This window comes from Ptiloglossa arizonensis, chromosome 2, assembly GCF_051014685.1.
Source record: "Ptiloglossa arizonensis isolate GNS036 chromosome 2, iyPtiAriz1_principal, whole genome shotgun sequence".
Taxonomy (NCBI): Eukaryota; Metazoa; Arthropoda; class Insecta; order Hymenoptera; family Colletidae; genus Ptiloglossa; species Ptiloglossa arizonensis.
In genome coordinates this window covers 25879754-25896533 of record NC_135049.1, presented here as the reverse complement: position 1 = coordinate 25896533, position 16780 = coordinate 25879754, and the positions used below count along the sequence as shown (strand labels likewise).

Genomic DNA, 16780 nt, shown 5'->3' with positions numbered 1-16780 from the left:
CATTCGAAGAGATTGAGATCTATTTGTAATATTTGCGGGAAAAGGGAAGAATTTTACACGGGGGTTCCTAAACTGATGGTGTAGATCGAAATGGGGCGAATCTATATGAAAAGACGAATCGAAAATGTAGAGTGACATTTTTCATTCGAAGAGATTGGGCTCTATTTGCAATTTTTGCAGGGAAAAGGTAAGAATTTTACACGGTGTTTTCAAAATGACGGTACGACCCGAAAATAAGCGAATCTGCGTGAAAAATATGTCGATAATATAGAGTGATTTCACACTAGACCGTAAGTTCCCGTATTTGAAACGTTTACGGGATCGCGATGCGTTATAAATTAATTTTGCAATACGTTACCTCGAGTACTTTGTGTTCTTATGCGCGCAGAAAGCGATACGGGAAACACGTTGTTCGAAAGTTTCCTCGATAGAAATTTTTAACGATAAACAAAAATTATCGAGAAAAATCGCCGGAATTTGCCACGCTGGTTTATTAGTTCCCCGCGAAATATTCGGAAAATATTAATTTCTCATTGAATATCGCGACTCGGCGAGCCCGCGGGACGCTTAAACAACCGAGCGTTGCGAGGTTAATTATTTTAATTAGTTTCGACTCGTTTTATTATGCGAAGGGTGCTCGTGAGATTGCACTCGAAGCACAGTCTCCGGTGAAAAATTGGCGAGATAGGAGAGTGTGCAATATTTGCACCTTCCTTCTTAATCGGGCAAATAAGAACAACGCGGAACAGCTCGAATAAATCTCGTAAACGGAATTAAACGCTGCGTTAATTTTGTATCCCGTGAACGTTCAGCTTCGCGTTTAAATAATACTAACAAGGAAAACCCTTCGGAACAGATTCCCTCCATCGAGCTCCAAATTCCCCTCTTGCATCCACGAAACTTAATTCCAGCAATTCGCTTAGTATTCGCTCGACGGTTCATCCGACCAATCCGTGAGCTTCGTTTAACCCTTCGATCGGGCGGATTAACCGATTTTAAGCGGAATTAGATTTTTTTTTCAATCGAGAGACCAGAGACGAATGGCGGACAATTTATACGATGGAATTTCATTGGGTGTTCGAGAAAATAATTCGGTACACTCCGTCTGGTCCGAGAGAAAAGAGCGGCTCGGTGGTAATTTTCACGAGCACCTTTCGTACATCGGTCTGTGGCAAGGAAGGTCACAGTGCGCTTCGAGTACTCTGCTACAGACACACCCAGTGTTAACACTTAACTACGTGACCTAGTGTCCTCGTCGTTGCACAACGAAAGCAAAGCGTGGAAAAAAAAAAAAGAAAAAAAAAGGAAAAGACACACACGGAACGTCTGTGGAAATAAATGGAACAAACAGATCCGCGGTAGCGATATATTTCTTCGGTGTCCGTGCTCGAGGCTGTCATCGTCGCGACATCGGTGGAATCGAATTGCGTTCAGCCCCCTCGAGTTCGTCGTTCCTGGCTATCGTAAATTGCGTATCGAGAACCATCGAGTACGCAACGCTCGAACAACGTCGATAATTCGAACCGCGTGCATCGAAAAATAAAAGACGCTCGCCGGAGATCCCTTCCGTTCGCGATACAAACGATTCGTCAAAGGGTTGCCTCGTTACCTAGGGGAACAACGACCGCGAACGCGAATCGAACGTAAAATTTCCCAATTTGCGATATTACGGACATTTCATCGGGTGAAGAGCGATCGCGTCGGGAAACGAGAAACATCCAGGGAAAGAAAGAAAGAAAGAGAAAGAAAGAAAGAAAAAAAATTGTAACTTACAGCGTGTGACGAGCCTGTTGTTGGTCTGGCTCGGGGGCGGAATTGCAGGCGGCGGCGGTGGCTGGGAGCTCAGATCCTCGAAGTTTATGATTTGCAAGCAGATGTCGTCCACCTCGCTCCTTATCAACGCTATCACTTCGCTGCACAAGAACTTGGTGCCTGTGACAAACAATTCGCAAATTCGATTAGCATACGCGGCCGCGTATTCGCGAAACTTTCACGAGGAATAGCCGTGACTCGTGGCGTCGCGACGCGCGACGAATATCGTGGACTTGTTTCCTCCGTGAAAACGGTACACGCTCGTCCCGGTTTCGCGATACCTCGCGATACTTCGGCTCGCGAAAATTCGCGACACACCGTCCGTCTACTTCGCTGGTATTCAATTTTTGGCGCAAACTCGGCCGGGTTCGTTCGCAAAGTCGCGAATATCGATCTCTCGACGCGAAACAAAGAACTCGCGCGGTCGGGCAGACGGACGCGCGCGTTCATGCGTGCGAAGGAAAAAAAAAAAAAGAAAAAAAAGAAAAAAGAATACGCTCTTATTGGTCGCGTTAAACGGCCGCAGGCCACGGATATCTGGCGCGATAAATATTCGGGATCGACGTTTAGTGGACGTCTATTAGAACGGGCTCGTTAAACGCGCGCGTCTTGTTCGACGCTAGGCGAATAAAAGAACCGACGATAAAACCCTGCCCGACTTCCTATAAAACGCATCTGGATTCGATCCAAATATTTATCCCGAGCGTCGTTAACGGTAATGCAGCCGTAAAGCGAAGATTGTTGCAGCACCCGCGTAAAACTGCTAAGTGGGGTAAGCGCGATTGCGTCGCTTTCTCGATAGGCCGTACCGTGTCGCGAACATAGAGCCACGTTCTCCATCGAGGGTACAATTTCGCGAAAATCGAGCGAAAATCGAGCGAAAAAGGACGTTAGCTGTGTTTAAAATACGACCTACGTAAAGCGCAAACGAAAGACGTCGGTTAACTCGCGCGAATCGTACTCGCAACGCGCCACTGGGATTCGAAATTTCCAACGATTCGGCGCGATCGTTTCGGATACGATTGGAGAACTCAAAATGGATGGAACGATTACTCGAAGACCGACGACAATCGTTTGATCTTTCTCCGGAGAATCGTCTAGAATATTTTTTAATATCTTCGTCCAGTATAATTATATGTCCACTGTGTCTCGTTTCTCGAAACCGATCGTTCAAATTCGTACCAATCCTCCGTAACTTTCTTTTTTTTCATTCTGTTCACGGTTTCGAGAATCAGGTTTTACCTACACGATACCCCGCCAAGGAGATTCTTGAAACTGTCGCCAGACAATGTTTATACCAGCGATGAAAATTATTCCATCGCAACGTAAAAGCAATCTGCGTCACAAGGACCATCTCGTGCACCTAATGAATCCTTAATGCGCGAATAAGCGAGAGAACCGACGTTGTAACGGACGTTGCTCCGAAAATAAAAAAAAGTATTTCGAGTATCCACTTTTAAACGGAGAGCTACTGAAATTTTCACGCCCAGGTGTAGTCGATTCACCGAGTAACTCGCGTTCGCGATCGAAAAGAAACGAAACCACCTCGACGACGAAATGGACGATCTTTCGTCGAACGTTCGTCGGAAAGTTAAAAACGGAAAAGGAATCTCGTCACTGCGATACCACCACTGTCGCGATCGTCGTTACGAACGACGAAACGGTTTTCTTCGATTTGACAAATTCGAGGCGATCGATCGCGAACACTTCGTCGCGCTCTTACCTCGAAAAGTTCCAAATTACATTCGACGTAAAGCGTCGAGCGTAACGCTCGTCCCTGTTCGTCGAGCTGCGCGATTAACCGGGATTTTGAAAACAAAATCGATGCACTCGCGTCTCGACGAACCCTCGAATCGAAACAAGTTTCTTGGAAACGTTCGTCGCGAGAAGAAAAACTTTACAAATCGATGTTCCACTCTCGTCGACGAACAGATCGTTCCCGGACAAGAACCAGCACCGATTCGAAATTATTTATCGATTTATCCATCCGATGGTGCGATGATCGTACGATCGACCTTTGTAAAACTCGTCAAGGTCACGTAATCCCGTAGCCGCGGTAACAAGGCGATAAAATACTACGACGACGACGACGACGACGACGAGAAGGAGGCAGCTTTCGCCGCGGCTCCGCGGACGCAACTAATTAGCCAGCGTGTTTACGAGTCAAGGTACCTTGGACCGTATCCAAAAGGGCTCGACAAAAGGAAAGTGTGTCCCGCGGACGAAAGCGCGGCCGCTAGGCAGCCTTCGGATTCCCGATTCGGACGCGGGCCCGCTTGCGCAACCAGCTCGGATGGAAAACACCCTGGCACGCCGCTGGCGCGTAATCGGCCGGATAAGCGTGCCAAGAGTGCCACCGGCCACCTGGATCCTCGATCCCGAACGTCATCGACGTGGAACGTCAGCAATGATGAGTTTCGTGCGCGAGATCGGATTGCGAATTACGTCTCGGTCCGCTCGGGCTAGAAAGACCGCGAGCCGACCGACTTCGATTCTTCCCTCTCTTCGCGGGTCTACGGTCTCGAGAAACGAACCGTGCGAGCTGTATCGTTCGCGAAACCTGCCTATTGGTAGATAGCAACGAAAACGGAAACGGAAAAATCGTTACCGGGAACGTTTCGCTCGGTATTCGCGGACGAGCGTTCCTTCGCCGAGTTTCCTTCGCGGAGGCTAACAAGGTTCGCCACTCGAGGAGAAGGTCTCCGCGATAGGAAAGTATCGAGCGATCGTTCGACGAGGAGAACAGTGGGACGCTCTTCCAGGTCGTTCCTCGCGTCTAGATAGGGGCTAATATGTGCAATACGTGTGGTTTCTTCGGCAACGTCACAGCGAGCTGTCCTATCGATCCACCGGCGGCTGGCTTTCTTTCTCCGTTTCCATTTTCCCTCGGTTTCGCTTTGTCTCGGTGGAATTACGCACGCAGACGGGTCACGCACAGCCGGCTCGTTCGGTCCGAGCGAAACGCAAACCGCGCGAGAGAGAGAAGCGAACACCGGGCCGGTAGGAAACGCGCGTCGCGGATTCGCGGGTTTGCGCTTTTCTCGTCTTCGGCTTCCGTTTCATTTTTCGCGCGATTGCCGCCGTAAGAGCGTCGTATTAAAGTTTCGCGTGGTCGCGGAATCGCCTGGGAAGACGCTCCGTTCGCCCGTGGGATATCACCGACACGAGTCTCTTTTCATCCGTTAACCGTCATCCGTTAACTCTCGCGTCCCCGTTGCGGTGATTAATTTTAAAGTCCCCGGAGTAACTCGATCCGCGCGTAGTTAGCCGACGGCACTTCCAGCCTTCGGATTGGATTGTTCGTCTTCTGAAAACTCGATCGTGTACACGAACCCATCCCCCCGTTTCTCTCTCTATCTCTCTCTGGTATCGTTCTCGAAACCGATATCGAACGCGATGTTTCATATAGGAACGCTCGTCCGAGTGTGCACTCGAAAACGAATAATCTCTGGAATCCCTAACCGAAATCGGAACGAAAGTTGTTTCCGCGGCGTTCCAGACACCCGTGATCGATCCGTCGTAGATTCGATCGCGAACCGTGGAAGCGCATAAATCGTCGGACGGGTGTCTGCGCGTAATCCGGAAGTATCGAACGATATTACCGGAAACAGGGTTTTCCACTCCGACGAGAGCCAAGGTACGATCGGTTCGCAGCTTCGAAACGTTTCCCGGTGAACGTTGGCGACTCGCGTCCCAAGAACCGAACGAGAAACGCGACCGGGGAGCCGACTTTACGGGGCCGATGTTTCGAAAATACGCGCGCACCGAATCGTAAAAACCGACGGTAAAAAAGAGAGCTCCCCGGTTGGAACCGTGAAACGAGCTTAAAAATAAAAAAAAGAGGAGAGAGAACGAGAAGAGGAAGGGACGAGGAATCTCGGGGAAAGGTTACGAATCGGTCGAATAGTTGGCGGAAGTTGGAACGATAAGGTAAACAGCTGGGTACGCGGACCGTCTTAACGATGATCTCAATTACAGTCGGCGAGGTAAGCGCAGCCCAGAAGGCGAGGACGCTTGCTTTGTTCTGGCTTCGTTAGGTTCTGGTTGCTTAAGTTCCAGGTCGCTCGAAAGACGAAAGAAAGGAAGAGTACGACGAAATAATGTTAATTAAAGTGAGGCCGGAGGGACCGCCGGGAGCCACGTACGCGATTCCGGTTCCAACCGTCGCGTGATCGATTATCACTCGCGGGTAAAATCAAACGACCCGTGAGGAAAAGGAACGGAGGAGCGAGCAACCGGGGAGCACGCCGCGTACCCTTATTTTCCCCTCTCTTGGCCGCGGGATACCCGAACCCGTAGGAACCTCTGAGCGAAACGAGTAACCAGCGAGAATTCCAGTGGTACTCCGACTTAATTGAAGTCACTCTTGAACCGTTGCGGAACGAAGAAAGAAGGAGGAGCGAGCGCCCGCTAGACGGGCCGTTCGTTTTCGCGGCACGGGTACGCGTCTCTTCGTTAATTCCGCGCGGAGGGAATCCGTAAAAGGCGGCGCGCGAACGACTTTGTTGATCAAAATCCAAGATGCAGTTTAGAGGACCGCGAGGCGTTACCCGAGGGACGTTGAGAACACTTGCTTTGTTTCGGTCGAGTAGTCCGGTCTCGTTAGGTCCTCGTGGCTGCAGCTTTCGAACCGACAAGGAGGCCAAGAGAACCGTGGACGAGCCGGGACGGGGGCCGGGAGTGCGAGAAAATAAAGAGTGGGGCCTGAGAAACGGAAAGAAGGATGCGCGAGCAACGAGGGTGAACGTACCCAGATTCCATTCAGCGCAACCTTCTTGGTGAGAAAAGGAGGACGAGTATCGGAGGGATGCGGAGGGTGCCTCTCTTTCAACAGGCTGCGTCGTCTCGAGGATTCTTTCCTTGCGAAAAGGAAAAAAAGAAGAAGAAGAAGAAAACGAAAAAAAAAGAAAACAGAAACCGATAATCCATCCGGTAGATAAAACACGGACGATCGATTCTCGCGAGGCCCGTTTACTTTCCGCGAGCTCGAGATTTTAACGAAACAACCTCTTTACGGGGACGAGGCCCGAAGCGGTTCCCGAGCTTTTCCGTTGCAACGATGTTCATCGTTCTGGACAGGTGGTTGGTAACTTTGTCATCTCGCGCGAACGAATTTCTCCTATCGTTCGACCAATTACCGAACCCTCGATCGCGAAACGTGCCCACCGAGCCACTCCGATCGCACGGATAAAACGATCGTCGGTAGAATCGATGCGATCTTTCGAGCGTAACGTAGCGACGACGCGGGACGACACGGTTTTCCAGCGCGACGAACGAACGATTTAACCATCGGTTCGGTAAACTGGGCTGGACGTTAGGAACTCGAGGACGATAACTTCGTGCACGCCGGACCGCTTTATGACGAATGTCGGTGTAACAGTTCTCGAGCGTGTAACAGTTTTGCGATGACTACGCCCTCGAGAGAGTCCAATGGTCTGTATCTATTTCGAGACGGCGACGCGCAGACACTAATAAACTCGTGTTGATACTTCTAATGTTCTCACGATAGGGTTTACACGTGCAGAATTCTAAGACGCTTTGCAACCGTCGAGGCACGCGCGATCGAATAAAAATTCTGTCGCGGGCCACCCCTGCTCCGTTCGGTTTCGTACTCCGGGCGAACTCGACGCGAAACTAACGCAAAATCCAACGCGTCTTCGACCACTCGGAAACCGATCCCTCGCGTGTATTTTTCGCGTACAACTTTTACCTCGAAATTCGTTCGACCAAGTTGCAATATTACCCGATACGATCTCAAAGGTCGTCTCGCTGTATTTTTAGCCGCCACGACACGGAGAACAACCGTGTATACATTTCGAGGAAAGATCCGCTCGGACGATGGATCGAAGGAAACGGTGTAACGCCACGGGCAGCTGCGATTCGAGGATGTAAATTCCGAAATCGAAACGTGGAAAATCGACACACGTTCCCGTGAAACGATCGAAACTGGATCCTCGAACGGGGGGCGATCGAACGAATTCGTGTCGCGTAACGATCGATGGAAAAAACAAGGGACGAGCATCGATGATACCACGACTAGGGCGAAGATAGCCAAATGAACTTCTAAAATTGCACCGGCGTACTACCGAGCGGATACTATAAATAAGCATCCCCCTCGGGGTCCCCCCCTTCTCCGAAAATACATCGAGTCCACTCTAATTCGTGCGACTAATTTACACATGGCCCTTCCTGATCCAGCTATTGCGTGCTTGCGCGCGCTGACCTTGTGCACGAGCCGCCGAACTGATAATTGATAATCGCCACCCCTGAATTAAGAAACCTTCGAAGGGAAGGTTGCGTTTCACGTGGAAACACAAAATTACTCGATCAGTTTGCGTTCGAACTTGTCGCGAGTTTAAAACCACGGATCGACGAGATCGATACATCTTAACGATGCAAGACCGCGGAGTCGTCGACACTGTCTTCGGGTATCGGTGCGTTCGACGCGTTCAACGAAGTTCTCGTGTGGCTCGATATCTCGAACGCAATTTTCTAAAGGAGAACTCTGAGCTTGCATTTATTCTATCGGGCTGGTCTCGAAAGTCTTGCAATTTCGAATGAAATTGAAGTAAAAATTCTGGAGTTCGAACTTCTGGAGTGACCTGTGTAGTCGAATACACAGTAAACTTGAAATCGTTCGAGAACTTCGATCCTGAATTTATTTCATCGGACCGTTATCGAAAGTCTTGCAATTTCGAATGAAATTGAAATAAAAATTCTGGAGTAACCTATGTAGTCGAATACACAGTGAACTTGAAACCGTCTGATTCTGAATTTATTTAATCGAGCTGGTCGCAAAAGTCTTGCAATTTCGAATAAAATTGAAATGAAAATTCTGGAGTTCGAACTTCTGGAGTGACCTGCGTAGTCGAATACACGGTGAACTTGAATCCGAGAACTCCGATCCCGAATTTATCTAATTTAACGGTTCTCGAAAGTCTCGCAATTTCGAACGAAATTGAAATGAAAATTCGAGCGATCGGAGGCAGTCACGGTGCAGCCGAATACCGCGAATCGAAAACCGTTGGAGAACTTGGAGCCCGGACGACGCATCCAACGGAATAAATCTCGCGAGTCTCGCAACTCGGAACGAAATCCAAATAAAGATTCTGCAACGATCCACCTGGAGTCGGGGCGACGGTTAGTCCCAACGAAAATAGGGATTCGGATAATCGTGAAACGTCTGGCAATTATCACGTGACGAGGTCCCGGTACCTGGTGAAACGATTGGCGGATAGCGAGGAGGTCACGATACCGCAGTGGAACGAACAGCCGAGTGGTTAATGGGTTAACGGCTCCCTCCAATTGGTCGATGACGCTGTGCCCTCGTGACGTCACCGAGTGCAATGCCCCTGTGACGTGGAAACGTGTGCTGCAGGCCAAGCAGTGCACAGAAATAGCATGCGCTTTCCTCTTCTTCCTTCGCGTCTCCGTCCCTCCTTCTCTCTCAGGTTCGCTCCCTTTTCGAAGTGTGCTTTCGGGCTTGCGAATCGCGAGAACTCCGTTCGTCCGTCCGTCCGGCCGTCCGGCCGGTGTAGTTGCCAAAAACGGCCACGTGACCGGCCCAGGAAAATGTCAAGCGTCCGCAAAGGGGCAACGGGAAGGGAGACGTTCACCTGGTTTACTGCGGATGACCCTAATTACGCGCGACTATAACGCGGAGTTGATCGGAACGACGAGAGATGGACAGAAGCCATCTATTTTGGCCAACGTCAAGGTGCAGCGGGAACATATCGGCTGTCGAGTAGATGATCTTCCAAGGTTCGTCCAACGGGAGTTCAACGATCTCCAAGGGTGATTCGATTTACCTACGACGAAGCTAGACACCTATCTTTAGTTTCGTCCGAGAGAATCGCGATCGGATAAACAAGCTGGATCGAAACGTTTCGACAACGCGCAACCAACGAAACTCGAACCCCGAGCCGAATCGAAGCCTGCGAGTACGCTGGCCGCGTACTCGTCATCCTCGAGGTACAAAGGTTATTCTCGTCCATGGAATCGCGACTACGAAATCCTCGTTTCCACGATACCTGACCGGTGAACCGGAGTCGCGAGTCTTGCAACTCGAGATAACCGTGGAAGAGGTACGCTCGTCGAATCGCACGGAGATCGTTCAAGGTTCTCCAAACACGAGGTCTACGATCTCGTGAAAAGTGGACGTTTGCCCCGACGATGTCCCTTATCCGTGGCGGTCTTCCTCGGAACAACGGAGACTGGATTATATCGAACGGACTGCCGTGAATTCGACCTTCCCCTTCTGCGAAGCAACCACCCTTTGTTACGAGAAGAGCCCGGTCACCTGACCTTTTCGTTTCTCTTGTCTCGTTTCTCGTTCTTCGAACGGGAGTAGTCCTCCACGGCCCGACCACGAAGTCGGCTGAGCGCCTTTGAAAAGCTGCCCGGTCATCGAATTCAGAAATATCATCGTTCGACGATCGTCGAGCCGGACGTAGCGTCTCCTTTCCGTAGCGACTAGGTTCCTTCGAGCGGTGCTTCTGCCCGGCTCTCGATCGGAAAACGAAACACGACGCTCTCGATCCTTAACAATGCCCCGATTCGTCTCTCGTTACTCGATCTTCGAGAACGTTCCACGAATCTCCGATTCGAAGTTGGTTCGCGACGTTTACCGGTTTCCGGTAGACGAATCCCGGCGAGGAATACGCTCCGCGTGAAAATAAGCCATTTGACGTAGAAAATACATCGTCGCGGTAACTCGAACTTCTATCTTTTCTTACCAACGATCCTTTGGTCGCGAGCAATCCGCGATCGAACGGTTTTCGCATTCGCGGAAACGGTGAGAAATCGTCGTCGAGGACGAAGCGGGAAAGTAAACGAACGATCGGTGAAAAATTCATAAAAGTTGCCGCGGTGGTGGTCCGCGTTTCGCGATGAACGTTCACCGCTGTTCCCACGGACTAATGGCGTTCTTAATGAGCGAACTTGGAGGCCTCGGTGGTGGCCGAACAAGCGGAGCGCGAGAAATCACGGGAAGCGAGTAAAATTAACCTACAATTTCATGGGGATCCATTCGCGGTGGTCTTCCGGGCTCTCCGCGACGCAGCTCATCGCTTTCTCTCGCATCCCGTGCGGTTCTCGTGAGCGAATCAATTCCACGGAAGCGAAATTTCCACGAGGAGAGGAGGCTCGAGTTCAACGACGGAGCCACGGAAATTGACGGGCACCGTTGCGGCTCAACAGGTAATAATCTCCGCGTTCGTTTTAATCGCACCCCGCCAGCGACATCCGTGTATTTACATCGGCGAATTTGTCGCCTCGTCGACGCGACGAGCGGAACTCGCGTTTCCTACGCGTAGTTGTCCAGAGATCGGTGTACGTTTCTCCTGGTCGATGATGAGCCACTCGTTCGTCCACCTGGTTTGTTTCGAGTCGATGTGAAAATCGACCACGAATTCGTCGCGAGAGCACGGTCGTCGATTGAGCGTCACTAAACTCGACTCTTCGTCGTCGAGGAGGTTGCAAGCTCGCACCTTGGGCGATATCTGAGCGCTCGAATCGATCGCGTCCACGTGAAAATCGGCGACGAATTTGTCGCGAGATCGCGATTGACTTCCACAAAGACGATTTGCCAAAACGCGAACGATGATGGAGCGACACTAAACTCGACTCTTGGTCGTCGAGAAGATTGCAAACTCGCACTTTGGCTCTCAGCGCTCGAATCGCTCGCGTCCACGTGAAAATCGGCGAGGAAATTGTCGCGAGATCGCGGTCGACTTGGTCGAAACGCGAACGACGATGGAGCGACACTAAACTCGGCTCGCCGTCGTCGGTGAGACTGCAAGCTCGCACCTTAGGCGATATCTTAGCGCACCGGTCCCCTGGCGGAGCTTTCGAAATTCGGAGGACAGAGGCGTGTACTCGAGAGGGCCGCGAGTCGAGCGCGCAACGCGCTCGTGAACGCGGCTGGAGCCGAAGGGTCGTTGTCCCGTGACGTCACGGGAAGCTCGGGTCCGAAGGAACATTCGGGACGCGAGAGAAGACGCGAAAGGGGTGAGAAAAGCGTGGAACGATGGATGTTGCGCGAGAAAATAACCGTGTAACCACCGAGTGGAACAGGGACGCAGGTTTGTTCGAGGAAACTTTTTAGATCCCCGTACCGATCGACCTCTTGACAAAATATTCTCGGTCCTCGTAACGCAATGAAAATGCTAATAAGGATTACGCCGAGAAGAGAAACTTTCCAAATAGGTAGTCTTCGCGGAGCTCGTCTTTGTTAAAACGTCTTCGGCCAAGTGTTATCACGCTTCGTCGGCGATGGTAAGAACGAATCGCGGGACAGCGGAGAAGGAAGGCTACGTTGGATCGAAATACGAGAATCCGGAATCAGAAATCCGACCTAATAATTTCGAACGAGTACAGACGGTAGGGGTGTCTCTCGGTTCTGTTTTAACGTCCGAAACGTTCGTTCTAACTTTGACAAAATTTCAACGCTCCACTTATTCGTCTCGATGACCCGCGTTATCCACGATTCCGTTGGAAAGTTCCAAACCCGAAGGTACGTTCGCGAAGACTATCTTTTATCGACGACACGAGTTGCGCCACTTTGGAAACCCTTCCCTTTAAATCGCGACGACTCGTTAGAGGCGATCAAACGTAAAGGTACACGTTGGTAACGATTGAGAGAAACATGGTTTAAAGCTCGTGCGCAACCTCGATGTCGAGGAATTTAAATCTATTCGACACGATCGGCTTGGAAGCGATACCGCTGCTTGGAAAAACATCACCAGGGTAATCGCTTAATAGGATTTCAATGTCGAGGCTTCGAGCTTCGAAATACTTTTCTTCCGCGATCCGTTGCACGCGAATTTTTAGCAAAAACCGTTTCGATATTCCTTACCGTCCAAGCGATTCGAAACTCTCCTAGACTTTAGCCGCGGGCGGTGTATACACGCGTGTACCCGCGAAATCGATGCGAAGAAAACTCCCCCCTCGCCTCGGAGCGTATTTCATCGTCGTATCGGATCGATCGTTCGCAAGTTTCCGATCATCGTCCACCGTTAAGTTAACGACAAAGTCCGACGACACTCGATCAAAAAGCGTTCCAACGAAGACGACGCTCGAGAGGAGCCCGATCGCTGAGCTACTTTTTCCTACCGAGACTATTTGCCAAACATCGTCGTGGAAGAAAAGTGCCAAAGACACGAGAACCGTGGAAAAAGCGACTCGAGAGTGACGTCACGTGCCGACGCCGCGCCACGCCGCGCCACGCCGCGCCACGCCGCACCACGCCGCCCCGCGCCGCCCCGCGCCGCGTTGCCCGAATGGCGCAGAAAGGGGAGGCCGACCGCCTTACCGTGATGTCATTGACTACACTACGGTGTACCTGGTGGGAAGACGCGAAAAGGGGGTACGATCGACGGAAGGGGGAGGGCTGGGCGTTTTCAGGAACAAGAGAAGGGGGTGGAACACGAGCACGACTATTCTTGGCCGCTTGAAGCGGCGTCCTCGCGATCGCACGGTTGCGTAACAACGCGAGAGAGTGCTCTCGAGGTGGTCTCCGCGAAATAGCCACACGGCTGCCGATGGTGTCGACCAAGCCCGATATCGATACTCTCGCATACGCGATCCCCGATTTTCCATCGCGCGGATCGTTTTCACCGATGAGTGTCCAAACGCCGCGCAGAAACGGTGGTTAACGCGAACGGTACCTGGGCTCCTTCGAATGGAAACATTCGCGACGCGAGAAAATCCACGGTTACTTTCACCGGGACGAAACGAGAAAACGCCAGGTATTTTCACCGCTGGTTGACTCGTTCGATAAAAGTTCCCTCCGTTGTCCGCAGTTGTCGATTCGCAACCGTTGCGCGCTATCCAGTACGCAGACTCGATTCGATGCGAGAGAACCGTTACCATTCTCCAACGAGCAACCCGAAAAGCCATCGAGGAGGACTCTTTGATCCGAGCCGCTCGTAATTAGCCCGTCCGCTCGACGAGTCGTAGTTTCGAACTCGGGTCGTTCGTCGATCAATTTTCCATGCGCTCGGAATCTTTCAGGGTTGCGCCGCGACGTGGCTCAAGGTCGGTTCTGCGAAACTTTACACTCGCCTCTACGCCGCGATACGCGCGACCCGCGGCCTACCACCGTGAAACGAAACTCGGACATATCCAGCGTGGCCCGACGTCGACGAACGTTCGTTTACGGCGCATGAATGGGAGGGAAAGACGAGCTCGCGAAACCTCTGTAATCAACGCGGCATGGAATCCAACGGTCCCGTCACCCCTTGACATTTCGATCCTCGTCCCTGGGGGGTACGAAGGGGGACGGGCGGGGGGCAGATGTATTCGCCAGCACCGTAGAAAAACAACAGACACGAACGTCCAATTGACGTTTAACAGCGAGACGGAAACGGGAAGTGGGGAAAAACCAGGCCGAAATCAACCGCTCTCCCGCAGCGCGATCGCGGAACCGTCGCGGTCAACGTTTCGCCGCAACACCCCACAGAGGGTTGCAAAGTGGTAGGGTGCGTTTCATACCCCCGGCGATCAATTCCTCCGACGTCCTACCGGCGAGGAATATCGTAGGCAACAATGAGAGTTCGTTCCGTCAAAGTGGGAAATCCGTGACGTGTAATATGCCCGTGCAGATTCAGTGGAAACGCGGCGTACCGTGCCAGACCGTCTAGAGCTGGCTGCAGGTGGTCGGAGCAGACTACTTTCTGCTTTTCAGCTCTTTCACGCGGCACCACCACCCACACACCCAACCCCCTTCACCCCCTATTTCTTTCCCTTTGTGCACTTCACACGTGGCTAGCAACGGGACCGATCCGACGACATCCTCGTTAATATCGATACGTTTCGATTCTCGAGGACCGTGTTCTCGCTAGAGTACACGAACGAACGGTTCTTATCGTTCGATCGATCGATTCATCGATGTCCACGGTGTCGATAGCGCGAGTTCGTCGACGTTTCGCGCGGTACCGTTGAAATCTGAACATTGTTAACGACTACGAGTACGGTTTATCGTCCGAGAGGCGATTTATTCGATCAAGAATAAATCCAGGTAACGGAATACCTTTACGATGTTTTTTACGCGGTATTACCAGGATCTATGGTTAAACTTTCAAGGATCCCTTTGTCCCGATCGACAACGGTATCGTTGTTGGTAGACGTATTCTCCTTCGCGAGGATCCGTTTTACAACGATCCGCATGTACGACAATGTTTAATCGTGATCTGTGCTCCATTTTTACCGCTTACGGTGCCAACGCGAAATCAAGCAACGCAAGTGTTACAAATCGAACGAAAATGAAAAAGAAAAATACGACAACGAAGCTCGCGACTTATTTACATCCTCGTAAATTCTTCTTTATTTTATCGATTAATCCTATCCACCGTGCGTTCGTTCTCTTTCGTTTCGAAATCCGTAATGACCGGTTAACTTAATCATCGATTGTTTTTCCAAACGGGCAACAAATCCGGAACCTTTCTATCCTTGTGCAATGCATCGCTCGTTAAAGACTTTGAACGGGACAGAATTTATGACGCGATGGTGGCTGCCTCGTTATTCGTGGGATTAATAACCGTCGATGCGTTTCTTTTTAAATTTATTCGTTTACAGTCAAAGGACGGATAAACTTCGATTCTGAGATTCGTTCGAACTGCACCTGTTTTCGTTAATCGTTGACAAGGTGGTATTTTGTTCTCGCTGCATCTCGGGTGTTGCTATTTGGGATTAGAACAGAGAGAATTTCTTTCGCAATTCTGTAAATTGTCGCATCGATATTCTTACTCTTCCGGTTCTAAGAACACGAGTGTGTAAAGTACGCGTACACTTATATTCGTGACCCAAAAAATAAGAACATTGATGCGACAACTTACAAAATTGTGGAAGGAATCCAGCTCTGTCCAATCCCTAAATACGAATACTTCGATCGAAACGACGAGAGCGGAAAAAGATTTACCAACGTTAAGTGCTATTCTTAATTTCGCGTGACTTTCGAGTGACTTGTGGGTTAAAAAAAAAAGAAAAAAGTTATGATTTTCTTTACGACACCGACCCAGAATCTAAGCCGTGCTGACTGCACGGTATGCCTATATTTATTAAAAAAACGAAATCAGCTTGGTGATAAAATTGCAAAAACGAATGATTTCTTATTGCGAACACTTTAACTTGCGTTAAAGTTGAAAGTAAAGTATTATATAACACAAGTGGAAATAAGATTTGCGTCCTCCTTTCAAATTTGAAAGATTCGCTAAATTCTAAATCCGCAAAAAATGCCTACCTCGTACAACTTTTAGTATAGAAATATTCTATCGGAAAAATGTTCGAGGTAAAAGATATTCCACGGTGAAAAGATCTTCGTCGGATTGTAATCATCGAAGATTACTAATCATCGATGCCCGTGGAACGTCACGGTGGTGTATTTTGTACGCGAGTTCCGAATGCGATTAAACGGATATGAAACTCGATGCAACCGATGGGTATCGTTACGCTAAACGCGTATCTGAACGAGTTCCGAATCGTTTGAAAACACTTGGCGCAATGGAGCATCAATGTTGAACGTAAACGCAACGACGGTATTAAAACGCGTTTCGGTCCCGTCACTGCGCGTGACTACGAGTGGATCCCTACGTGTTTTCGCGTCGAATCTCTCGAAAACAGATCGATGCACTCCGCATCGCGATCTGCGTGAAACTCGACGGATCTCGTTGACCGTTGTTATTAAATTTCCCGTATCTGGTTCGATTTCGTTTAAAACCGAGGATTGTTTACCAACGCGAAAGTTCCGTTACCGAAGTACCTGGAAACAATTGAAATGTCTACGAATACGGAGAGAAACGGGGAAGGTATTCGTAAAGTGGACCGAACGAATTTTAATAAGTGGTATTTCTTTATAAAAGTTCGAATCGAAAGTCGGGGGGAACCGAACCGGGAACTCAGGTGGGCCAAGAGGCCTCGAGCTATGACTATGATAAATTATACAGTAGTGACTATTGATCTCACCGCGCCT

The 16780-nt window shown here is 50.2% G+C and overlaps 1 protein-coding gene across 14 annotated transcripts in view; it reads right to left on the bottom strand.

Annotated features, from left to right (window-relative positions):
• Sei (potassium voltage-gated channel seizure) overlaps positions 1-16780 on the bottom strand; it is a 136110-nt gene that overhangs the window by 91414 nt on the left and 27916 nt on the right. For all 14 annotated transcript variants that reach the window (XM_076305041.1, XM_076305042.1, XM_076305047.1 and 11 more), the window contains exon 3: positions 1774-1932. In XM_076305041.1, the coding sequence (XP_076161156.1) occupies positions 1774-1932 (159 nt within the window). The remainder of the gene's footprint in view (positions 1-1773; positions 1933-16780) is intronic.